General features: G+C 37.4%; 1 protein-coding gene and 1 long non-coding RNA gene across 2 annotated transcripts in view; both read left to right on the top strand.

Moving 5' to 3' along the window:
- The window catches only part of LOC135707765 (multiple epidermal growth factor-like domains protein 6), a 76,234-nt gene extending 71,034 nt beyond the window's left edge, over window positions 1-5,200 (top strand). Inside the window, exon 7 of the mRNA XM_065229646.1 lies at window positions 4,167-5,200. Coding sequence (XP_065085718.1) covers window positions 4,167-5,126 — 960 coding nt within the window. The 3' untranslated portion in view covers window positions 5,127-5,200. The remainder of the gene's footprint in view (window positions 1-4,166) is intronic.
- Window positions 5,201-21,011: 15,811 nt separating this feature from the next.
- Window positions 21,012-21,391, top strand: LOC135707762 (uncharacterized). The gene is made up of 2 exons (XR_010518270.1): window positions 21,012-21,145; window positions 21,213-21,391. It is a non-coding gene; the product is annotated as an uncharacterized LOC135707762 (long non-coding RNA).
- Window positions 21,392-27,872: the final 6,481 nt, after the last annotated feature.

The raw sequence follows: 27,872 nt of genomic DNA, 5'->3' as shown, positions 1-27,872 counted from the left end.
AACTTTCCTGATTAATTTATCCACCGTGGAATACTTGGTTTTCTGTATCGGGTTTGCAGTGATCTGGCTTATGCTTCCATATATTTTTGACGAGAAAAATTAAGATTTATAAATTTGTACCAGAGGTTATGATCTTCCGGATTTTTAATGTATGGTTATAGGCCTTTTTAATAGGAACTTAACGATCGATTCAGCCTCTGGTGGTGAATAGGAGAACGTCAAAAAGAGTGTTGTAAGCAGAAAATTTTGCCTTGAGACGTAGAAAGCGGAACACTTTTTTACTTTTCCTGATAAGTTGATTCATCTGAGATGCTCCAAAACTTAATCTACAGTTGAAAAATTTAATTCTGTAACGTTTGTGCAAACATCCTGCTGGTGTGCAGGAAAATTTTTGTTGCGAAATATGGAAAATTAGAAAAGTGCCTTAGTGGTTATGATCTTCCGGATTTCTTGTGTGTGAATAGTTAAGGTACAAATCAGTTCGGATCTGCGGAAAATCGTACAATACGACAATTACCTATAGAAATTGGCAAGATGTTGAATGAAAAATGCTTTAATTTGTGTTGTGAAAAATTATTATTCTGATGTAAACAAACGGTTTGGTTAACGTTTCTTCTCGAACTCGTGTGGCGCACTCTACGTTGGTGGTGCATTAAAAAGGCGTATTTCAGCTGTAAATTAGTTCAGATCTGCACAGAAAAACAAAACTACCCACCGCTTGGGTTTTTTAAACTTAAATTTGAGTTATTTGACCTCTGCCCGTTTCATTTCCTCTCGCTATTGTTGTCAAAAATAGAACGAAAGATTCGACTCAACCGTCTAGTTCCGTACGAGAAGCCAAAATTGAGTAATATGCGATATACCCAAATTTGAGTTAATTGAACTTAATTTTGGGTAGAAAAATTGAAAATAACTTAGCGATGGGTAATTTTTTTTGCCGTGCTTAAATGCAAACTACTTTGAGCCGGTTTACCCAAATTTGGCTTATCGTACGGAACATGGGAGATGAGTGAAAAGAACATAATTTTGGGTTGTTATGAATTTCTGTGTGTAGATAATCGAAAAATAAGGCCACCCCGATGGAATTTTGCAAGTTGTGCAATAAAATGTACATTTTTTTGAGTTTTAAAAATCGTCATTATTGTAAACATATAATTATAGTCGTAGGTCCGAGTGGGACATAAAAAAAAACAATTTATTCACTTTAACTTAATTAATTACATAAAATCACTACGACTAAACCGCGGGTTTAAGTCACTGAATGAAAATCGCAACTAACTGAACTGGAAATTATCGAACTGGTCCTATTTAAAACATAAACATGCTGATGCTGCAGTCCGGTCGTCGTCCGATGGTGTGTCGTTACGTGGCGTGTTGTCCGTCGTTAAGGTGCTGACGCGGTGGTTCTTCCATGTGCTTCGGAAATGCCTGGTGGTTGTTGCTAGTTGGATGCGTTATGCAAGTGTGGGTGATCGAGTGGTTTATTTCATAATTATATCATATATAATTTATATGGATTGGACGACATTTCCTCTCAAAATCAGCTAGCACACTCTACATTTGTGGTGCATGAAAAGAGCCTTTTGCGTAGTAGCATAGAGGTAACTCTAAGACCAGAAGGGTCCGAAGAAACGAGCTCAACTTTTTGGCTCAGCTCTGGTACTATCATAGAGGTAACTCTAAGACTAGTCGGTCCCGAAGAAACGTGCTCAACTTTCTGGCTCAGCTCTGGTACTCTCTTCGGTCCCAAGCTAATCGATGCACCCCTCGAAACATGGGAACATCCACGAACCCCTCATTTTATTTGTCAAACTTTCATAGATAATCAAAACAAACATAGTGTAGTACAATAATTACGACTAGAATGGGATACGTTAATCATTTGCTTGGGACCAATAGGCTAGTCAAGTAGTGAGTCAATTTCAAATCGATAGTTTCGTATTGGCAAATCAAAGTTGGCACTCGTGGAGAATAGACAAACTATAAAAGTGATGATGGTTTTAAAAATTTTCCACGGGGAGCTATACGAGTGCAATCTTAAAATGCTTTTATTTTAAAAATGGAGCATTGTATTTAAATCTGGTTGTTGCTACAGTTGTAGAAAAGCTGAAATCTATGCATACACCTAAAAATCTGAAAATAAATTATTTTTTCTATATTATATATCTATTGCATAGTCCTTATGTTTTCTCCTAACGTAGCATTAACCAGATTTAAATAAAATGCTCCATTTGCAAAATAAAGGCATTTTAAGATTGAACTCGTATACCTCACCGTGTAAAATTTTGAAACCATCATCACTTTCATAGTTCATCTATTCTCCACGAGTGCCAACTTTGATTTGCCAATTGACTGTTGATAATATCTTCAGTCCCAAGCTAATCGATGCACCCCTCGAAACATAGGAAAATCCACGAACCCCTCATTTTATCTGTCAAACTTTCATACCGAATCAAAACAAACATAGTGTAGTACTGGAATTTATACTAGAATGGGGTACGTCGATCGATTTGCTTGGGACCAATAGGCTAGTCAAGTAGTGAGCCAATTTAAAATCGTTAGTTTCGAATTGATTGTTGGTAGTAGCGAATAAGGACTGAGGCAAACAAGAAACCAAAGCTAATACATTTCAAGGACTTGATAATTTCTCTCTTGTATGTTCAGTGTGATAGCGCCTCTGACGTATTAGTCACCAACAACAACATGGGACAACTATGTGTAGAACGGCAGTATATCATTATCTTTCTACAATTATGGAAGAAACTTGCTTAAAAAAATCCTTGATGTAATAATTTAAAGCAAGTTTAGTCCGGGAGTTAGAAAGTGATAGCTCTACTGCAGATTCAGCAACCCATTTCAGAATGCCTGGTAATTCACGTCCATTCCGAGGTTACTTTCACATACAATAAGCGTCGCATGTAAACACTACCGTTATCATATGAATAATGGTACTGCAAACACACTTCCATATTTCGATATGTTATGTTTCGAAATCTGGCGCGTATTTAGTAATATATGGAAATATGCATTTATGACTGATTTATAATCAGATGGATCTCACCAAATTCTGCCTCCGAAAAACCACCGGTTTGTTTTTACAACCGAACACAACAAAGAAGAAGATTTTCATTTGCACCGAATTTTTGCCTGACACCTCATTCGCGTGCATCCTCCGGAAGGCAGAACGCCAGCACCAAGAAAAGAAAAGAAATACCCGGTAAAACTCTTCTTGGGAGGGAGGCATAGCACCAAAAACAAGCGAAAAGAAAAACCGACTAACGCGGCACCATAGCAACACAGCTACTCGATACAAATTCTTGTCCCAGAGTTTTCACGTTAATTACAATGTCACTAAAAAAGCTTCTTAAAACGTGATAGATCTTAATTTACACTTATCCACACTCGAAAACTAATATTTTTTTGCTTGATACAATTAAAAAATATGCGGAAAACAGGTGAAATCAGCGCCAGCGAAAACAACACCAAGCGTTCGCGGGCAGAGCCTACTGCGTTTTTTTCCCAAGTACCCCTTCGCCCAGTATACTAAAACTCTTTGAGCCCGAAAAGCATCTATAATCGTACTGGTAGGCTGATTAAGTACTGTGCTCGATAGCCCTTTTGATAATTGATTAATAAGGAGGTATGGCTTTAATCAGATACATAGCATAGTTAATTGAATTGCCATAGCATTTTATTTTTATTTTTAGAAATTGTTTGTTTTGAGCCGGATCAGTTCAGTAAAAAGTTAGCTTACACTAAATTCAAAATGACGTAAAATTCTTGACAAATATGAGTAATCTTTTCAACGTTTGTAAGATAGCATCATATCGCAACGTAGTGACACAAGACATCATCCACTCTATGACACTGAGGTACATATCAGTTCTTGCAAAGTGCCTCTCCTGCTCGACTTTTTTATCAAAATTTTGCGCCATTCCTATGGAATGATATCATTTTGCGTTTCAGGTGCACATGCTTTAATCATTGAACATGAACTTGATTTTGGCGGTTGTCAGCAGATATTATTTTGATTGATGATTAACTAAGCGGAGTACGCCAAATGTATAAAACGAGCTGTAGATCAGGCATCGTACTTAGTAGCGTTGTATATTCTCTAATACTGACCAGCGTTTAAGTAAGGCTACGTTGGCAAGTTGCATAGTTGAAATATGTTCAAATCGTTGGTAATACTTGCCTTCGTTGGCCAAGTATTATCCCAGGATTGTGGAATATGTCCTCAAGGACCATGTCAACCGGATCTCAGATGTCTAGCACCTCAGGATCCAATGAATCCATTAAAACTGCCACATCCAACTAATTGTGGAAAGTTTTTCATATGTAGTGGTGGCAACGCGTGTGAGATGAGCTGCCCTGCTGGCTTACACTGGAGCATACAGAACAATCGTTGTGAATGGCCTCACATAGCCTGTTGTGATCCGAACGTTGAATGTCGGCCGTGTCCAGATGAATGTTTACCACCATCACCAGCTCCTACGCCAGCTCCTACGCCAGCTCCAACACCAGCTCCAACACCAGCACCAACACCGGCACCCACCACGCCCAATGATCCTTGCCTTCCGTGTGTGACTCAGTGCTTCGATGACAACAGATGTCCTTTGAATGACGACCCTATGAATCCCTTGCTTCTACCACATGAAAATGATTGCACAAGATTCTACAAGTGCTCCAATGGTCAGCGATGTTTGATGCAGTGTCGTGCAGGAGAACATTTCAGCCAAACTCTGCAACGATGCGAATGGCCCAACTATGCCTGCTGCGATCCAACCCTTCCATGCGAACCATTCCCCGATCCAAGTGATCCTTGTTGGCCTGACGTGTGTCCTGCTCCAGACTGTCGACCAGATATTGGATGCCCATCAATAGACGATCCTATGAATCCAATCCACTTACCAAATCACGCAAGCTGCCTATCGTTCTACAAGTGTCTGCAAGGGCAGGCTTGTCTTATCCCCTGCCCGATCGGTCAGCATTGGAGTCAAGCTTTACAACGTTGCGAATGGCCTCACATTGCCTGCTGCGATACGAACGTAGTATGCTGTGCTCAGTGCGTCGTAAATAGACGACAGGAGTTAGCCAGAATTTTTGGTATTAAAATGTACGACTAATTTATACACATTTGATATACTGTTGAAATAGAAAATCTGCACATATACCATGAATAAAATGAAAGAGAAATATACATAGAGATTGAAAGGACTTTTTCAAGAAAACACAAATCTAAAACCGATGTCTATCATTATGGAACTGAACAAATCGTACATAATTCTTAACCATAGAGATTATGACCCCAAATCACAATTTAATTGTCTGCAGCTAAAATGTCTGTGTTGAGACGTCCGTGATAAGTGTGGTAGTGAATATTCATAACAAACGACTCATTTCACAAGGCGAATTCTATACATGTTGTAACCGTTTAGTTACAATATCCATGATTTTGTCTATGCATGGTGATTTTGAAACGGTTGTGTTTTTTTAAGTGTCACCGTTTGACCAGCTAGGTTAGTATAGTATTATTAGTATTGCGCATTTTGTACCAAAGTAGACTCAACCGACCAGCACTCGTATTTTTTTTTTCAGATACCGTGGTTGTGATTAGCGCAGGTTCCTTTCAAATTGTCTCATTATTTATGAACGCCCCTCATATTTGAAATGACGTTATTAAACTAGTGGACATAGCTAGATATGAACGCGTATTGATTTATTAACATTAGTAGTAGCATTTGAGCTATTTGAAGAATTAAACCCAGTCGTTCTTTGTGAGAGCCCCAGCACGAACCGCTAAGCCATCTGAGTTATATTAAAGCGAGCTGTTGGGACGCCTCCTGTTTGAGTTTTCAGAGCCAGCTGACTGACTTTATTATGAAATACAACATACACAAATTTATGCCAAATCTAGCGTTAATTTTATGTGCGCTATGTTTCGCAGAAATTTACATGAATTTTTCGAACGGTGTAGCGATGTTTTTTGGGACATTTTTCAAACTTCAATTTGCTAAGTTGGAGCCCGAAGTTCCTCGTATGCTTTCTAAAGCACAAAGTAGTCATAAAGATCTATTGGAATATTTTATGCACTTTGTGGAACTTTAAGTGGGTTTTATCGTAGAATGCGAACGTTTGGTTGCTTGGGAAGAAAGTGCTATCGGAACTTTATTTGAACTACACGGGAAAAAATTCGATTCCATTTTCATGAATAAAAAATCATGAAATGAAAAAAAAAACTTGCCATCCCATTAAATCATAACACTGATTCATGATTTCATGGTGGAAATTCATGATTTCCAAATGCAGCGGAATCATGACCGCTACAAGCGTTACCTGGCAAACCGTGTTCACCGCACTACAAAGGTATCTATTATACGCAGTTTGCTTTCCATCTTATACAATTTCTGATAGTCTAGTGGTCAAAGCATGAGTTTGATGATCGCAAGGCTCATGGTTTGAATCCAGTCAATTCTTCATTTCTTTAGAAGCTAAAGTTAAATTCATTAATTTAATTCATGATTTCAACTCGGATGATTCATGATTTCGGGCATCTTGGATGCGTTACGCAAACATAGCTCATGATGTCATGAACATTGTTCATGGTATATTTTCATAACATGAAAATGCGCTATGTTCATGAAATCATGCGTCATTTTTCTTTATGGAACTTGAAAGTGAGTTTTATTGTTGAATGCGGAACTTTTGGATGCTTGGGTTATTTCAGTTTTCAACTCTAGCGACAATAGTGACACCCGACACATTTTGCTTAGTGCTTCAAGAAATTTAGTATAAGTATTCACAGAGTTGGTCATGTTTGTAGTCTTGTAAAAAATATTCAGCGCCGTATAGTATATGGGCGTATTTTTGGGTGTACACACTTAGTTTTTTCTACCGAGCTCGGCTGTGCAAATCTCGGCAAAATAAGTTTTTCTGAGATCTCAGCAAACATTTCATTTGTTTGCTGAGATTCAGCTAAGCATTATCCGAGACTCAGCTATCAAATGTCACTTTTGCTGAGTTCTCAGTGAAACTTATTTTGCCGAGATTTGCACAGCCGAGCTCGGTTGAAAAAACTAAGTGTGTATGAAGAGTTTTTGAATAAATTGATGCATGCGCTTATATGTTCAGGATTTTAGTTATTTTTTAAAATAGTTCAAAATTAAGGATTTGGGTACTTTTTAATTACATTTGTTAATTTTATTTACATTAATTACAGCAAATTTAATTTTAATTACATAAATCACGTAATCAAATCGAATTACGTATCTGCCATGGATACCAACATTAATTAAGTGGAATTGAATGGAAGATAACCTTTTCGCTGTTTTATTTAAGCATTCCAACCAAATTTCATTACTTCACTAGTCATGCATGGTTAAATTCGAAATATAAACTTGTGATAACATTAAAAAATTAATAAAGTATAAAATTTCATTCGTTTAGAAAATCAATACATAATCAAAAATAATTAAAATTTATTCAAACAAGATAACTTCCAATTTATCCGACCATGATTAAACTGGGTTTAATTCAGAATATTATTTTTTAGCAAGAGTATTTTGAATCATTCGATATGATTAATTTATCAATGTAGCATTATAACGAAGTAATCATCAGCATCCACATCTAAGGCAACTTGAACCCTGAATTCTATAATTGGATAATTCAATCCAAAGAATCAACGGGATGGGATACGATATATTAACATTTGCTATTGTTTAATATTATATGATATGATATGATATGATATGATATGATATGATATGATATGATATGCTATGATATGATATGATATGATATTACATTACATTACATTACATTACATTACATTACATTACATTACATTACATTACATTACATTACATTACATTACATTACATTACATTACATTACATTACATTACATTACATTACATTACATTACATTACATTACATTACATTACATTACATTACATTACATTACATTACATTACATTACATTACATTACATTACATTACATTTCATTACATTACATTACATTACATTACATTACATTACATTACATTACATTACATTACATTACATTACATTACATTACATTACATTACATTACATTACATTACATTACATTACATTACATTACATTACATTACATTACATTACATTACATTACATTACATTACATTACATTACATTACATTACATTACATTACATTACATTACATTACATTACATTACATTACATTACATTACATTACATTACATTACATTACATTACATTACATTACATTACATTACATTACATTACATTACATTACATTACATTACATTACATTACATTACATTACATTACATTACATTACATTACATTACATTACATTACATTACATTACATTACATTACATTACATTACATTACATTACATTACATTACATTACATTACATTACATTACATTACATTACATTACATTACATTACATTACATTACATTACATTACATTACATTACATTACATTACATTACATTACATTACATTACATTACATTACATTACATTACATTACATTACATTACATTACATTACATTACATTACATTACATTACATTACATTACATTACATTACATTACATTACAATACTTTCTTTTTTTTTAATTATAGTCACTTTAACGCTTCTGGGTCATTCGTGACTTGTCGGGGGGTGAGATTTGAACTCGTGACTTTGGCGTGAGAGGTATGAATGCTAACCACTACGCCGGGGTCGCCCCCCCATTACATTATATTACATTATATTACATTACATTACATTACATTACATTACATTACATTACATTACATTACATTTCATTACATTACATTACATTTCATTACATTACATTACATTTCATTACATTACATTACATTACATTACATATTACATTACATATTACATTACATATTACATTACATATTACATTACATATTACATTACATATTACATTACATATAACATTACATATTACATTACATATTACATTACATATTACATTACATATTACATTACATATTACATTACATATTACATTACATATTACATTACATATTACATTACATATTACATTACATATTACATTACATATTACATTACATATTACATTACATATTACATTACATATTACATTACATATTACATTACATATTACATTACATATTACATTACATATTACATTACATATTACATTACATATTACATTACATATTACATTACATTACATTACATTACATTACATTACATTACATTACATTACATTACATTACATTAAATTACATTACATTACATTACATTACATTACATTACATTACATTACATTACATTACATTACATTACATTACATTACATTACATTACATTACATTACATTACATTACATTACATTACATTACATTACATTACATTACATTACATTACATTACATTACATTACATTACATTACATTACATTACATTACATTACATTACATTACAATTACATTACATTACATTACATTACATTACATTACATTACATTATATTATATTATATGATATTATATTATATTAGATTATATTAAATTATATTAAAATATATTACATTATATTATTTAATACTAAATTACATTATATTATATTATGTATATTATGTTATATTATATTATATTATATTATATTATATTATATTATATTATATTACATTATATTATATTATATTATGTTATGTTATATTACATTAAAACATGAGGGACCTCCCTAAGCTCAGTCGGTAAAGACACAGCTACAAAGCAAGACCATGCTGGAGGTGGCTGGGTTCGATTCCCGGTCCGGTCTAGGAATTTTTCGGGTTGGAAAATTTCTCGACTTCTCTGGGCATAGAGTATGATTGTACTTGCCACACAATTATACTAATGCAAAAATGGTACAGGCATCGAAAGCTCACAATTAATAACTGTGGAAGTGCATCTAGAACACTAAGTTGAGAGCACGCAATAATCTAATATGCTATACGCAATAAGCTTGAAATGCGAGGAAGAAGAAGAAGTAAAGCATGAAATTAAAAGAAGGGTTATGTCCCGCAGTGCATTTAAAATACATTGGAAACATGTTGCCAAAATCAGGTCTACACTTCAGAAGCATGAATTAAACAGTAAGTTAGTAATATAATACGATTAAGTGAGAGACTTGACACCATCAAGCATAATATCACCAATAAAGACAAATTAATATGATGGATGAAAAATAACTGCTGTTGATTATCTGTTTAACAGCCGATTTTCAATTGTCTGCAAAACATAAAACATGAACGTGAAACGCTAATACAATTTGTATGTTTACTCTGCTCAACGATGTGTTCAGGGCATCATCCAAACCATATGTGGAACAGTTCCACTATTTGGGCTCCCAAGCAGCACACTTCCATCAAAATAAGTTGCTGCAACTTGATTGTGACAGGAATAAGTTGCAAACAAGTAACCACCACTGTTCAGTAACAAGTGTGCTGCTAGGATATTGTTCGGGTATGGTATTTCTTTATCAGAGATTATTCATTAAAATTCGCCATAGTGAGATAGTTGGAAGATCTCCTTTATATTGACTTGCCTAAAGCCGTAACTCAGCGAACGACGAAAGAATGTAGAAGAAGCGCAAAACAAAATCATTTGTGGGAGCAGTGTTCGGAAAATCATTCTCCAATCTGATTCATTGAGCCTCCCTGCGAGAATAAACTCGCGTGCAAATGCGGCAAACAAAATTCACGCTTGAGATTCTCATGCACTCACACTCACAACGACGAAAAATCATTTCAGCTTTAAACTCATAAAAACCACACAAACGTCAATTGATATCATGCCGATGCATGTCGTGATAGTATTCCAACCCCTGATGCACAAACAATAGTAATAACAATGAATGCTGATAGATAGATCATAGTGGTTTACCACCCATTGTAGCACGGAAACTAAGTCCGACAGCAGTGGGCACTCTTCTCTGTTTGTCTTGATCAAGCTTAATAACCTCTGATTGTCCTCAACATGTCGCTGTATGAAGGGCCAAAAACGGATTGGGTAGATCGATAGGCAAAGTCGCCTATACGCATCTACGGAACAATAAAGAATCTCTTTCCAGCAACGTGATCAGCCAATTGGTCAAAAAGACAAGCCCCCAAACAGGAAGATGCCCCAAGATGTCCTCGCATCTAAATGCAGCCATCCATGACACACCATCAGATAGGCTCGACTTTGGAATTTTCCAAATCACTGAGGAGCACGTACAAAAAGCGATACGTAAACTTAAACATTCTGCGTCATACGGTTCGGATGGTTTTCCTGCATGCATTCTTAAGAATTGCTCAAGTGTCTTATTGATGCCGCTAGTGAAATTGTTTAATATTTCATTACAGCGAATGACATTCCCATCCGCGTGGAAGACTTCGGTCATGATTCCTATTCACAAAAAGGGGGACAAGTGTGATATTTCCAATTACCGCGGGATAACGTCGTTGAATGCTTGCTCCAAACTCTTTGAGATAATCGTGAACGATGCCTTGTTCGAAGCTAGCAAGAATTACATCTCTAGTGCCCAGCATGGATTTTTTCCAAAAAGATCTGTGACAACGAACCTCACTCAATTCACTTCATTGTGCATTCGATCGATGGACGCTGGCATGCAAGTAGATGCTATATACACTGATTTCAAAGCTGCATTCGACCGAGTGAACCATGCTATTCTGCTTCGAAAACTCGAGAAATTTGGTGTATCCGTCGCCTTTGTTCGTTGGTTCGAATCATACCTGTCAGGACGGTCTATGAAAGTTAAATTAGGCTCCTCACATTCAACCGCCTTCCCGATTGTATTCGGAGTTCCACAAGGGAGCAACCTAGGCCCCCTATTGTTTTCGCTTTTCATTAATGATGCATTGTTTGTTTTACCATCTGGAAATCGTGTTTTCTACGCCGATGATGTTAAGATTTACATGGTAATCACATGCATCGAGGACTGTGCCTACCTGCAGAGTTTGTTGGAGTCATTTTCAGATGGAGGAATACAAATAAACAAATAAACAAATAAACAAATGAGTGGGGAGAAGAGCCCACCCTTTATTCACGAAATGTTATCAACAGGGAGTTGGCATTCCCACTCTCCCCGTCCAAATCACTTCAATCGGGTTCCCTGTTGGACCGTCCCCAACTAACAATTTTAGCTGCAGACTAGCTTATACAGCCGAAAATTGCCTTATGCAGCTAATTTTTGTCTGTATAAGCTGATCTGCAACTAAAATTGTTTGTTGGGTCCCTTCCCTTTTATATATATATATTTCAATGTATATACGAGTTGATTGTTATGATTATTGTCAATAATACTTACATTTCGATGAAGATTGTGAAACTTACCATTACAGAAACCAATCTTGAATCGTAGACCAGGTCCATCAACAATACGCTCGTTCCGAGAAGGGGTTCATGGTCATCTTCTTCTTCTTCAGGTTCGCTCGTCACCCAGAATGAAGGCTCGGTGCGGTTAGTAATATTAGTGTTACATTAGTGTTACATACAAACGAAAAAAAGATACAGCCAGGATTAGTTTTTTAAAGTAATAGTCATCTAAATACCCAATTAACCATATTTTTTTTTTTTTTTCCTTTGGTTTGTTTTTTCCGTCGATCTTGTTCTCCGTGCTGAGCACCAATGCTACCGACGTGCCAGGAAGGCAGCTCCCACACCTGGACCCTACCTATCGACCCATCAACTCATGAACCGGGGACCAACGGCTTTACTTCCCATCCGAAGGAAGGCGTGATCAGAGATGTTATGCCTCAGAACATCCCGGCGGCGCCGACTGGGATTGAACCCAGGCCTACTGGAGTGAGAGGTAATCACGCTTACCACTACACCACCGGCGCCGTTAATTAACCATATCTCAGTGACATTTTCTCACTCTGAACCTACATTAAAAGTTATTTTGTGATTATATGGTTACTTTGGTACTCGCACGAAATGTTGTGCAAGTACCACATGTTCAACAACGCCGAAATATGGAAAGCTCAATGTTAATACAATTTTCTTTTTGAATCAGCGTACACCAACATGATAATCTTCTAAGAACACCTAAGAATGTATAGAGAAAAAGCTCAAAATACAGTTTTAACTGATGGTACTTTATAAACATCAAACTGTCCAATATTGGGCCCTGCCAACACACGGCGCCTGTACGGTAATGTGGGCCGTCAGAATGGTTCATCGGTTGCAAAGTGAAGTGCTTCTCAAACTGAAGCGAAACATTTCTCGATTTTTCAATGTTATCCTAACGTAAACTTAATATTATCACCATATGCCCGTCCAAGCCCGAAACCCATCCACCACACAAAATCAAATAAAAATGTTTCTGTATGACAGACACGTCCAGACATAAACGAGAATATGGGTGTATATCTTTACTGTAACAACTACGGGTAATCATCGAAAATACTTGCATTTTACTCAGGCACTTTTGAGCAAACTACAATCACTCTCTCATACTCGAAATGTGCCACGACCAAATTGGCACAACGACGCCCTATACGCTATCTGACCAAAGCGCAGGAAATAGTAATAACAATGAATGACGCTAAAATATAAAGCAATGAATGTTTGAAACTGAAAACTCATCGGTGATTTTTACGACGTTGAATTTTGCAAGGCAAAACTCATAGGCGCATAAACTCATACATGAGATTAGAGTTTTTGAGTTTTTCCGAACACTACGTGGGAGATATATTCTCTTGCACGAAAAGAGAGCCCGCCTCCTGCAGCACTACTTCAGCAACAGTGAGAGGAATATATAACGAATTGTGCGTCGCTGTGAGGATGAGCAACCTTGAATGTAGGGATAAGTTTTGTTTGTGTAGTGTGTTTTTCTCTTGCTAGAAACAAGTTTTTAAATGCAGTAATGCATCACTAATGAGTGACCTTTCTACCATCACTCATCATAATGATTTGTTCTCAAACTCTGTGTATTTACACCGCACAGCGTAATATTACACAACAAGCGGAATGACCAATGTGCAGCTGATTGGATGTAATATTCAACAACTTTTTTTCTGTTGTCGTCAGATTAATATGTAGTATGTGTCTCCAGTGAGATACCATGGTCCCCTTATTATTTTCAAGAGCTGACATCTACTAAATTAACTGACATCACTGATAAGTTCGAAATGTGGTGGCTTGCTTAACACTGTAGTGGCGCCACCATGACAAATGCGAGCACATTTACAACTAAAAGCTTATTTGTGAAGAATTTGATTGTGAGTGTTATGTCTGTTTGTCTGTGTCTTAAGTATACATCCATCTTAAAGATGAACGAAAAAGATTTGGAATTACGATTATGCGAAATTATTGAAACATAAAAGTCTGATGCGTGGAAGGGCTGACAAAATCGGGTCATTACTGTATATCTTCCTACCATCATTACACACGTAAACGTTGACGTAAATTTGACAATTAGGCAAAATATTTAGTTGTCACTTTGCCGGAACGCATCAGATCCGGATCTAATGTGGGTGGCCCTTTATTGTCCTAGATTGTCATGTATGACCTGACAAGGCTTGATAGCCTTTACAACGCAAACAATTTCGTATCTACGTTTTACACATGCTCCTCCGAGTAACTGTCAATTCTATTCATTCTCTTCAGATGTGCTTATCGAAAAATGACCATGTAACAAACAACACAATGACGACACCTCAATTTATTTTACTTGCTGGAACGTAAGGCCAATGACAATATAGATTCAGATTTTCTGATCTATGTTCACTAAGAATGGAGAATTAGCGAGATAAAATAATAAAATCGCTTATTGCGACGCACATAAAGCGAAATTAGCAAGTTTCAATATTCAACATAAAATCAAACTTTTGGTAATTTTCCGAATTTCGAAAAAAAAATCCTATGTTAGATTTTAGATATTTTAATGGAGAACTCGTAACAGTAGTTCTTTATTTTCTTCGGTATTTTTTTAACCATTTATTAGTTCCAAATTCAAAATAAATTACATTTCATTTCAACCTGCCTCAGCCCGAAAAAAAAATTATTATAATAAAATAACGAAATTAAAATAATTTTTACTGTTATATTTCGAGTACAATCAAATTTATTGCTTAATTGTTAGCGGTGCCGGTGGTGTAGTGGTAAGCGAGATTACCTCTCACCCCAGCAGGCCTGGGTTCAATCCCAGTCGGCACCACCGAGATTTTCTAAGGCATAAAATCTCTGATCACGCCTTCCTTCGGAAGGGAAGTAAAGCCGTTGGTCCCCGGTTCATGAGTTGATGGGTTGATAGGTAGGGTCCAGGTGTGGGAGCTGCCTCCCTGGTGTCGGTAGCAAGATAGCACGGAAAACAAGATTGACGAAAAACAAATAAAGGGAAAAAAATGCTAAGAGAAAAAATTAAATTCGTTGATGAATGAAAAATAAAGTGATGAGATCAAATTTGTTCTAGAAAAATCGCCATTTTATTGTTAAGATGCTTAACGATGTACTAATCCAAGATATTTCACTTGGTTTGACCATAGTGACTACTACTAGGTTATAGGTATTATAAGTTGAGTTTTGGAAGCGTTGGGAGAAATCTTCCATTTTTGTAAATAAGAAGAGAAAATATCTAAACTTGTCTGTAGTCTTCTGTAAATAACACGAAGACTTCTTCCTTTAGCGGAAATACCTGTGTCATCAGCGAACAAATATGTATGGCAGCCCTGAGGCAAATCAGGGAGGTCTGAAGTGAAAATGTTATACAATATAGGCCCAAGAATGCTACCCTTAGGAACTCCTGCTCTAACAGGTAGTCGTTTAGATTTGGAATTTTGATAATGTACCTGCAGAGTTCTGTCAGTGTTATAATATATTGTGGAAAATTAAACTTCTTATTTCAATTTAGCAATCAAACCTTCATTCTAAACACTGTCGAATGCTTTTTCTATGTGTAGAAGAGCAACTCCAGTTGAGCATTCTTCAGATTTGTTTGAGCGAAATAAATTGGCGAAATCAAAACTGCTCATCTGCAAAAATCGAGTTCGTAATAAGGTGAAGCATCATTCTATTAAATTTTTTTTTCGAAAAGTTTACTCATTGAAGAAAGCAAACTTATTGAACGGTAGCTAGAAGTTTCAGCTGGATTTTTATTCGCCTTCAAAATAGGAACAACCTTTGCATTTTTCCATTTATCAGGAAAGTATGCCAAATGGAAATATCTGTTAAGTAATTTTACTAAGAAAGACAAGGTACTCTCTGGGAATTTTTTGATGAGGATATAAAAAATTCCATCATCACCTGGAGCTTTCATATTAGGAAACTTTCGAAAATATTCAGATAATCCCGAACAACCTGATTCTCAATAGGACTAGTAAGACCCAAACTGGAATTATGGGAACTCTCGATTGCTTAGCAAGTTTCTGAGCTTTTCCGAATTTTTGATCAACATTTTACCACCTTATTTAAGCGCTAGAAAAGGCTTTTGAGATTTTTCCAAAAGAATTTGGAACTCGGGTCTAATTTAGAAACATTCCCTAATAAGCAAATACCATATACGAACTGTATCCCGGATGGGTAAACTATCCCACTATGATTTGGATGATACCCCGAACACGTCGTTAAGCTCTCTTTTATGGTTATTTTTATTAGGGTTATTTCCAAAAGTTTTGTTCATCAGAGCAGCGAATCGCCTTTTAATTTGTTTTTGCAAATCCCGCCATATAACTTTCATGGCAGGATCGCGTGTTCTTTGATATTGTCTCCAACGGACATTTTTAAGACGGATCTAGAGCTGAAGATCGTCGTCTATTCTATTATAATTGAATCGAATTTAACCTCGCATTTTGGTACTGAGGCAGCTCTTGCCTCAACTATAGAAGTAGTCAGAGATTCAAGAGCATAATTAATTTCATCTTTGGTTTGCAAAAGAATGTTTGCATCAAATCTATATTCCATGAATGTTCGATATTACTCCCAATCAGTTCTATGGTAATTGAAAGTAGAGCTTCGGGATTAGAAATTATCTTTTATCCGATGTTTCACTGCTGACAACGGTGTCCCGCAAGCGACAAAAACATCGCCTGCATCTGTCTGTTTGCAGGGCTGCCAACAGCGGAAATATTTTAGGCTGAAATTTTTCGAAAATAAATCTGAAATGGTGCTTAATAACATACTGAAAACCCGAAGTGATTGCAACCGGCGCCGGTGATGTAGTGGTAAGCGTGACTGCTTTCTTACCCCAATGGGTCTGAACTGCTTGGATAACAATAATGTGACACAGAAATATACCAGGCAAATCTATGTCTTTGACGAAAAAATCAATGAGATTTTGACGAAGGTTTTTTTTAAGGATCAAGTCTGCCAGTGACTACGTGACGAACAATTTTGTCAGTATCGCGCGAAAGTCTGTCAATGACAATCAAACCTCAGCACTGAACACAGTAGCAGTTCACAGCAGCCGGATATACTATACGCTGTGTAAAGCATGCAATATGAACAATGAACATTAGACTGATGCAAAATTTTAAATTTTTACTCCTCAGTACTCAAACGGTTCCAAATCAGGTCCTGATTAGCCTCCAACAATTTGAAATCATTTAGTGCGAGACTGACTTAGCACAAACAATTTGAAGTTTAGCTCCTCAAAATGCTACGAAATTCGCAAAACTTCTACAAACTTTGTTTTTCTTTTATGTTTCTCGATGATTTTCCGCAAAGTTCCACGAACGAAATTTCTAGCATTTGTACGTAATTTCCTTAACTATTCCAAGGCCATGAGGCTCCAAAAAAGTATCCTGAAATTATGTAGAGGTTTCCAATCAATAATGAGCTTCCCTGAAATAAAATAACGTTCCCTTAACTTCTACGAAGCTTCCCGAACTCAAATAAATTTACCACTTCTACGTAGTTTTCAGAACTTTTGAAGTTCCCAACATTTCCATGTTCCCTGAACTTCTTAGAAGTCCTTGAAGTTCCCAGAAGTTAAAGAAAAATCCCTGGGTTCATTACCAATTTTTAGATCCTGTAGACGTCTTATTATGCCATCGATTAAATATCGATATAATATAATTTATCAAAATTTCTTCTTCTAGTCCAGAATGTAAGAAAAGTAGTCAACATAAAGGACTTTAAAAAAAGATTAGTAACATCGAACTTGACAAGGTTGACAAAATACCGGTGAATAAAAAAAACACCAAAAGTTCTGGGGAGGGGGTCAAGATAATCCTGGAGGGGGCCTGGCCCCCTTGGCACCCCAGTAGCTACGCCAAATATAATCACAAGACATCAGTGACTCGAATCATTATTAAGTTTTGTCTTTTATAATCCTGATCGATTGTTTGCCAACGGAACTTTTTGCTGCTTGAGCCCAGGAACGGACTTGATGATACTGTCCACTTTATGTCGGCTAGGTTCAACGAAGTCTACATCCTCTTCGACTTCAACTCAATTGTGTCAACATTTAAGCGTAGACTGACTGAATTGGATTGATGAATCGAGCAAGATTCGATATTATGATATTTGGTGAGTAATATTCCATTGCTCTTAAATTGTAAGGATTGTGCTGCCTGTATTTTTTGATTTCGTCGACGACGACGACGAGGATTGCTTCAGATGATGGATGTCCAATCGAGCTGATTGAATTATATGTTATTATATTATTATATGTTATATATATAATTATATATACTGTAGAGTTCATATTTCTTCCCTTGTTTTTTTTTTCTTTGTTCGGGACCTAACACTACTGCGATTGAGCACGTTTCTTCGGGACCTTCTGGTCTTAGAGTTATCTCTATGGTATTACTCGTATTACTCCATCACTATTGAGAAATGGTGAAGTATTCGATTTTTTTTACAGTTGTCAATGCATTTATCACAAGGATCGAACTTTAACTGAAAGGTCCCGCTATTTATACCCTTCGGAGTGTTGAAACACCCTCCAAAGGCGCGCTTCTTTGTCAGTCAAAATTGGATTCCTTAGCAACAAAACTAAGGTATGAGACCGATAATGACCATGCATCAGAACCCTACCCAAGTAACAAATTGATGCTTATCAAGTGTTCTTTCAACGATTTTAATTCAGTCTTAGTTTGCATAATTATTGTACATAGACCACTTTAACCTTTGTTCAGCTTTTAAACATCTATAATCAGCCCAAAGCTTAACAGCAATATAAATTATAAGCTTTTCAAGGCATTAACCAACAGTCTTTTCCAACCCTTGTTCAGCCTTCATGTTTTATTAAAAAAAGAATAATAATGGAAGACTGCTTCATATCTTATACTTTTTATGAGACTACTTTAGAATGTTGCTGACTAATTGGATTTACATATTTATATTGTTATTATATGTCTAAAAATTACTTTAACATTTCGGTACTCGAACCGGCAGTCACTGATCACAGGCGTCAACTATACCCACTTGACCACATAAGCATATTTGTGGCAGAAGGTATGATCATTAACTTGAAGCACGTCAAAATTAAGTTGAATAATAGCAACCGGAAGAGTATTAAACAGCAATGCAGAATTGTAAACAATAAATTGTGACAGTAAAACATTCCTCTCATTTCAAGTGCAGCAAACACAGTGTGGACACAAGTTCATGATGTATTTCGATGCTATTTTAGTGTTATAATTGAATTATATTTTTGAAATTCAGTATGAAAACTAAGTGCAATATAAAGTGGTGAACACACAGGAATACAAATGTTAATACTTCCGACGTCGTCGCAGTCCACTTCTAGGTGGAGCTATTCTTAAAAAGCTCCTCTTGTCTTATCTTTACTGCTGGTGCTGCTTGGAATTAGAAAGGTAGGCAGTGAATTTAGAATAACTGAAATGTCAGAAATGCAACAAGTAACATTGACGACATTTAACAATATTGTGCAATAAATTCATATTATTGTATCAGGCTATCAAAATATTTGTAGTGCATTGCTGGTTTGCGTAGTAGAATTAAGCTTAAATAAGACTTGTTCAGTCTTTAGATCAGCTAACTTACTAAGGTTGAATTATGCGGATACAATTCGTTTCATTCACCACTAATCAACTGTATGTTCAGCCTGGTGTTAATCAGCTTCGTACTACTTAAATCAACCAATAATCAACTTTCGTTCTTAAAATTCAGCTTGAATTGTTACTTGGGTAGTCTTAACCACTTCAAACTAGGGAACAACGAGTAGAAGATTAGGAATCACATAATTGAAGACTAACTAACTCACTTTTTCCTTGTTTCAAGATCATCCTCGGTGGATAAAGCCGAGTCTTGTCACTATCAACAAGGCATCAAAAATAGCAAGGACTGAGATGTGTTCCTTTGATTACTGAAAAATCCTGTTCCCCTTATAAAGAGCTTTGAGTGTGTCGGTTTGTTTCCTTTAAATTCCTTTATAATTGCTTATATTTTGACAGATACGCGTATTTCGTCTACTACTTGCAGACTTCATCAGTGCCAAGTACTCAACACCACTCTCAAAGCTCTTCATAAAGGGATTCCGTTAAGAGGTTCGACAAATTTAAAAGACTGTTTCCCTAGTTTGAAGTAGTCAGGACTAGGAATCGGTGGCAGATATTACATCCCGTAACGTACCACGAAAAGATGATCTACCCACGTTACATTAAGGCGACGAACAAAAAAATCCGAATGATAACAAGTAAATAAATAAATAAATTAAAAAAATAATCACTTTTTAAAGCAAAGTAATATGGTGCTTTGTTAGCTAGATATGAACTTCAGTTTCAAACTAAATGAGTTCAAATGTTGAAAGACTAATCAGGACCCAATTTTGAACTGTTTGAGCACTGTTGAGCGAAAATTTAAAATTATCCATCAGTCTAATGAACATGGTCTATGTAAACAGATATCTGAACGCTTTCAATTGGTTCAATTACTCTCCTTCGACAGATAGCAGTTGTGGAGTTGGTATCTAGTTGATTAAATCAATTTTCAAATTACATTTTCCAGTAGACATTCATGTTCTCGTTACACTGCAGATGGAAGACCAAACTATAAAAGCTGAATTGCCTTCCAATTTTCAATCAGTACAAAACGAACAAGCACAATACATTATGATGGCCATGAAAGTTGCCCTTACCCTCTTGTTGGTCACCGTTGTAGCTGGTGCCAACGTTCCATACGGAGTAGTTCCTGTAAGATAAGAAAAACATTAAACTATCGGCAGAGGTATCCTAATAGTGGTTTATATTTGTTTTTAAGGAATGTGCTGGAAAGATGGCAGGATCAAAGATTTACGTAGGCAGTGATTGTACCAAATATGCCATTTGTCAACCAGCTGGCTTGTCATTCATTGAGACGTGCCAAGCGGGACTGGTTTACAACTTGCAAAAGGATATGTGTGACTGGCCAGCAAATGTACCACAGTGTGCAGGAGGAAGCATACCGCAGCAGCAAAATACAAACCAATGGAATCAGCAACAATACTACCCACAGAATCAGCAACAATACTACCCACAGAATCAGCAGTATCCGCAGTACTATCCACAACAGCAGAACTACTACCCGCAGCAATATCCTCAGAGATACTGGTAGTTTAGAATAAACCATGGACAGTATTGATAGTTCTAAAATATGTTAATAATGTAACAACAGTTTACGCTGGATACAGTCAGTATGATCAAGCAGATTTAGATAGATCTTTCAGATTCAAAAGAGATAACTGCATAAGGGAGGAACATGCATTCGTGACTTTTCCGGGATGAGGTTCATGAGTCCTCGACCTTCACGTGAGGTCACGTTTTGGTGTCTTCTATTATGTATACAATTGTTTGGCAAATAAAAACTACACAGATTTTGTTCTACCACTTTGATTGAATTGATAAATTTTTAAGTGATGATTTAAAATCCCTGGATTTTTTGGGTTTATCATATTTCAGATCAGATTGATTAGGGGTAAATAAATTTGTATTCTACTTCTTTTTGAAATATTCTTCAATCAGAATCAACAGTATACACATACATTCATAAATTATTAATACAAAAAAAAATAACACATGTGTTTCATGATTTTAGAACGGAAATTTCCTGGGTAAATACATTCACTGTATTCACCCGACCAACCATTCGTGAAACTTCTTCAAAGTTCTTTATACAAAAATTAAGATTTAATTCTTTAGTTTTAAGTTTCTTTGATTTCGATGACTATATTTAAAAACCTTTATTGATCGATACTTACAATTTCTTTATCGGTTGCATTATAGTAATCCACAGCAAAAAATTAATTTTAATATTACATCCAACAGGTTGCACTTCAATCATGTCAAAAATCTCATGTATTTTTTATGGCCACAAAAATAAAGAAATGCAGTAAAAACAGCGTAATGTCACTTCATGCACTGTATTAATGATAATTTTGTTCCTTTTGGCAAGTAACATTACACCATATTTTCGAAACGATTGAAGTGCATCCACTTTGATGTGATATTAAAATTATTTTTTTTTCTGTGTCTATAAAGATGCCATACTAAATATCTTCCCATTTCGATACGTCACAAGGACTTTAGTTTTCATTATAAATATTCCTCTAAAAATATTTGAATACTGATACCATCATAACGTTGAACTTATAATGTTATAAGTTTACTTATACTGTTTATACTGTTTACTTATGTTATAAACAGCTAGCTCATTTAATGGGTTTCTTTTCAGGGTCGGCTACAGTCACTTGCTTCGGGAGGACATCACACATACAGCGAATCAACACGAGAATAATAGGTGGAACAATACAGGACACCAAGACGGTCTCTCCAAGAAAAAAGGCACAAACACAGAAAATAAGCTTATACAAATTTATATTTTTTTTTTATTTAAAAGTCCGCTTCGGTGGGGCCCATGCGTAGAGAGAGAGAGAGAGAAAACTATTGTAGTTTGGTTACCTCTGTTGAGTTGATGATCAGCTTTGGTCGTCTTTGGTCGACGATAGTCCGAGGGCTCGATCCTAGCCGGCTTCAGCGACGGGCTACACCCGGGAATCACCAGCGGTGGGGTTCAACACAGTCTTCGTTTTTTTACGACCAAAACGTGGCGAGGATTTCTTACGTTCAGCAATCAAAATTTCTTTTATTATTTCTCCGTCCGTCACTTTCCATCCAAATTCTTGTCTAGTCGACTACTTTCTCGCAAGTTGTTGGTAACAAACTTTGGCAAAGAACAATAAAGATTGCCATCGATGTATATTTATAATCTTCTTGTTATCGATTTGCATCGCTGGGTAAAGAGAGTTCGATAATCACTAGATGACAGATCAGGCACGTAGCCAGGATTTGGTTTGGAGGGGGGGGGTCTAATTTTATGACATAAAAACTCCGATGACTTATAAAATACGATACATATGCTTATTTATGGTTTTTTTTTTACCTTCACCAAAATCGTTCAAAATCATGTGTCATCAATTCTTTTTTTTTTTTTTTTTTAATTCGGAATTTTCAATGAACCGTCATAATGTAAAACTATAATTTTTCAAACCCTATAATAAGCATAAAAGTTAACCAAAAGTATGAATTTTAAGAAAATATTGTAGTTTTATTTGTTTTCTACTGGTAATAATGATCGGCTTGAGTATTGTTCAGCGGTTTGGAACCCAAACTACAACAACGGTGCCGAAAGAATCGAATATGTTCAACATGGCTTTCTTCGTTTTACGCTAAGTAGATTGACGTGGAATGATCCGTTTCGATTACCCGGTTACGAAAGCCGTTGTCAACTTATCGACCTAGAACCTCTCCGGACTAGAAGGGACGCAAGGACAGATTGCGAGGCTATTTTGAGGCATATTGGCATGAATGTTCAACTCCGACCGCTTCGTAACAACCTCATGCTAAGGCTGTCTCTCCGTCGCTGAAATTATGGAGCATACGGTGCGCTTTGCGGACTGCAGAGTGTATTCAACAGAGTTGCATCTTTCTTCGACTTTCATCTCACCCTTGATGCGCTTCGTCGAAAGTTTTCTTCTGTTTTTCGCCGGCAGGAGCAACTGACTAGGTATATGATTATGTTTTTTTTTATGATATGACCATGCTTGAATGTATTTTTTTTTCTTACTACACTCTGGCAAAAATAGCAAATGATTTTCATAACATCCATCTTATGAAGCGAGTTTTTATTATTTTTTGTGCTTTCATAAGATTCTTATGTAATTCACACAATCTGAGCGAAATTTATACGACACAACATAAAGAGCGGCGCAATAGGTTATAATACGCGGAATGAGGAACTACCGATTGCCAGAGAGAACAAAGAAAACACAAGTTTATCGTTCAGAGTACTAATAGCGAGTGAGCTTTATTTATCTGTATTTGAATACAAAGGTACGCCAAAAATGCATGGCGTTCAAGATCAAAGTATGTAATAAAGAAAGGTAAGGCGAGGGATGGTTGGTTACTTGTATGCACTCTTATTACCCCCCGTTAATCCAATAACCCGAGCAAATATCTAAGTTTTTCAAACTGGATCCTAGGCAACCCTTTCGTCATAGCGTCTGCTACTTGATCCTCCGATGGCACATACAATAGACGAACAGTTCCAGCATCTATTTCGTTCTTCACAAAATGAAAACGCACATCTACGTGTTTCAATCGCCTGGTCGGCCTATCACTTTCAGCTACACGAATGCACGCCTGGTTATCTTCGTATATTATCGTTGGATCAGCAACACGTTCTTCCAGATCTCGCAGCAAATCTCGTAGCCAAATCGCTTCGGTAACCGCCATGGTGAGAGCAGCGTATTCGGCTTCAGCCGACGACAACGCCACAGACACCTGCTTCCTTGTGGACCACGATACGGTAGCCCCTCGTATCTTGAATACGTATCCTGACAAAGACTTACGGTCGACGATATCTCCCGCCCAATCAGCATCGGCGAATCCCTCTAGTAGCTTTGCATCCTTGCATTTACGATATATCAGCTTCATATCTAGAGTTCCCTGAATATACCGTAGAACACGTTTGAGATGACAGTAGTGTTCATCGGTAGCGCAGCTCTGGAAACCGCTGAAATAATTCACCGCCAGACATAAATCGGGTCTCGAAGTGACTGTAACGTACATCAAGCAACCTACAAGTTCTCTATAAGGGTGTTGAGTGAACTTCGTCGTATCGGTACATTTCTCCAGCTTCAAACCAGTAGCCAACGGTGTTTTGACAGGTTTACACTCGCTCATACCGAAACGGCTCAAAAGATTTTTCAGGTACAACCTTTGACCGATTTTCAGTACACCGTCCTTCTTGTTGCGTTCAATCGTTAATCCCAAAAACGTGCTGACTTCCTTTAGATCCGTCATTTCGAACTCGTTGCCCAATGTCCTTTTTATTTTGACCAGAACATCTAGAGAATGGCATGCAATAAGCATATCATCCACGTAAATTACAAGAATGACGATCTCGTTCTGTATCTTAGCAACGTACAAGCAGTTATCTGCTCCACTGCGCTTAAATCCCAAGCCAGTAACGAAATCATGGAATCGAGCATTCCATGCTCTTGATGCTTGCTTAAGGCCATATAATGATTTTTGCAACTTGGCCACAAGCGAACCAGCACCAAACTCATCGGGCAGGCGCATGTAGATATCCTCCTGGATTGTTCCATTTAAAAACGCCGTCTTCACATCGAGCTGGTGAAGATGCATTCCGCTGTGGTTCACGATAGCCAAGAGTGTCCGCAATGTAGTGAGCTTAGCAACAGGAGAGTAGGTTTCCTCATAATCGAGCCCTTTCCGTTGCGAGAATCCCCTTGCTACCAAACGGGCCTTGTAGCGGTCGATCTCTCCAGACCCACTCCTTTTTATTTTAAAAACCCATTTACAATCAATCAAGTTCCTACCTTTTGGCAGTGACGTCAACGTCCAGGTGTTGTTCCTTACCAACGACTCCATTTCCTCAGCGACGGCAGACTTCCATTTCGGCCAGTCACTACGCTGCTTCAGACCTTCCACCGTGGTCGGCAGATCTTCCACAAAATCCTCAGCACACATAGCCAAACCGCACGTCATTTCGTAGCAATCGAACCACGCCGGTTCTCGTCGTGCACGCCCGCTTCGCCTAGCTGAGATGTGCTGCTCATCAACCTGCGCATCGTCGTGAGAATCCGATTCATGGCAACTGCTGTTATCACTGTTTACTTCTTCTTCTTCTTCCGGAACCACTGATTGTTCATTCAGTTCGTCAACACCTAGGTCTACAGTCTTTGGAACACTCACTTCCACTTGGGATTGTTTTCCGAACAACAAGTTTTCATCGAACACAACGTCTCTTCCACTAACAATTTTTCGTTTTTCACAGTCCCAAAGACGGTATCCATTTACCGTGTATCCGACATGATACAACTTTTTGCACTTTGCGTCCAATTTCGATCTTAACTCCTTCGGAATGTGAAGGTACGCGCCACTACCGAACACTCTGAGTTTCTTCACGTCCGGCTTTCTTCCATTCCACAACTCATAGGGAGTTTTCTTCTCATCCACCGCCGATGTGGGGCACCGATTCGTGAGGTACGTGGCCGTGTACACAGCCTCACCCCACATTTCCTTCTCGAATCCGCTCTCCGCCAGTAACGCACGGGCACGCTCCATCAACGTGCGGTTCATCCGCTCTGATACGCCGTTTTGTTGCGGCGTGTACGGCACGGTGAACTCCATGGCAATTCCTTTCTTCCGGCAAAACTCGCGCATTTCTTCGTTTGCATATTCACCCCCGTTGTCGGTAAGGAGCCTCGCAATTCTAGAGCCGAACCGAGCAGTTACTAAGGCCTCGTAATCCCGGAAACGTTCGAACACTTGGTCTTTCGTCTCCAGCAAAAACACAACCGTGAAATGCGAATAATCGTCAATAAAGGAAACCACGAATCTTTTTCCGTCCCATGTCACCGGCTTCATTGGACCACATACGTCACTATGGATTAATTCCAGTACCCGCGACGACCGCCTGTCCTCACTCGGAGTGAACGGCAACTGAACGATCTTACCCGACAAGCACGGCTCACAAATCACCACATCATCGTCTAATTTCTTCAATTGCAGACCGTTTACCATCTCGTTTTTCACCAGTTCGCGGAGACTATCGCAACCCACATGACCGTAACGCTGATGCCATAACAACGCACTACGTGATACCTTTCCTGATACCATAGCAGCTCCCATCTCACTAGGTTTGCAATAGATGTCCAGTTCGTATAACTTCCCTTTTAGCCAGCCAACGGCGGTAACAACACCATCCTTCACGATTTCTGCTTTCTCGCCGTCAAAACAAACTTTCAGTCCAGCCTTCGCAACTCGTTTTACCGAAAAAAGATTGCAGCTGAGACCCGGTAAGAAAAGCACTTTTTTCGCCGTACACTTTTTCGTTACACCACCGACGACCGTATAAAGCGTGACGTCACCACAGTATTCAGCACGAAGCTTCTGCCCGTGTGCAACCACTATTTCCACTGGCGAATCCAGACGCCGCAATGACGAAAAACAGTCAGCGTCCTTTAGCATGTGGTCGGTGGCACCAGAGTCGATGAACCACCCCACTTTTGCAAATTCTCCACTTTCCGCCGTCAAAAATGCAATCTCCGGCTGCTCTTCACTAACACCAACATGAGCCTTTTGTTTGCTCACTTCGTTTTTCGGCTTCGTACTACTCTGATAACCCGATTTCACCACTCGGCAGTCGGCTTTCTTGTGGCCAAGCTTTCCACACAAAAAGCACTTGATCTTCTTCTTCGCAAATCGGCTCGTAGCCATAGCAACGCCATCATGGCCGCCACTGGTTTCACCATGCGATTCGAGATTTCGCTTTTTCATGTCCACATCCAGAAGCCTTTTCTTGACAAAGTCCATCGTGACTCCGCCCGGAAGGGTTTCGATCGCCGTCACAACCGGA

Source organism: Ochlerotatus camptorhynchus, unplaced genomic scaffold, assembly GCF_037179485.1.
Source record: "Ochlerotatus camptorhynchus isolate MF236.1 unplaced genomic scaffold, CSIRO-AGI_Acam_v1.1 ptg000317l, whole genome shotgun sequence".
Lineage (NCBI taxonomy): Eukaryota > Metazoa > Arthropoda > Insecta > Diptera > Culicidae > Ochlerotatus > Ochlerotatus camptorhynchus.
This window is presented reverse-complemented; position numbering and strand designations above follow the sequence as displayed.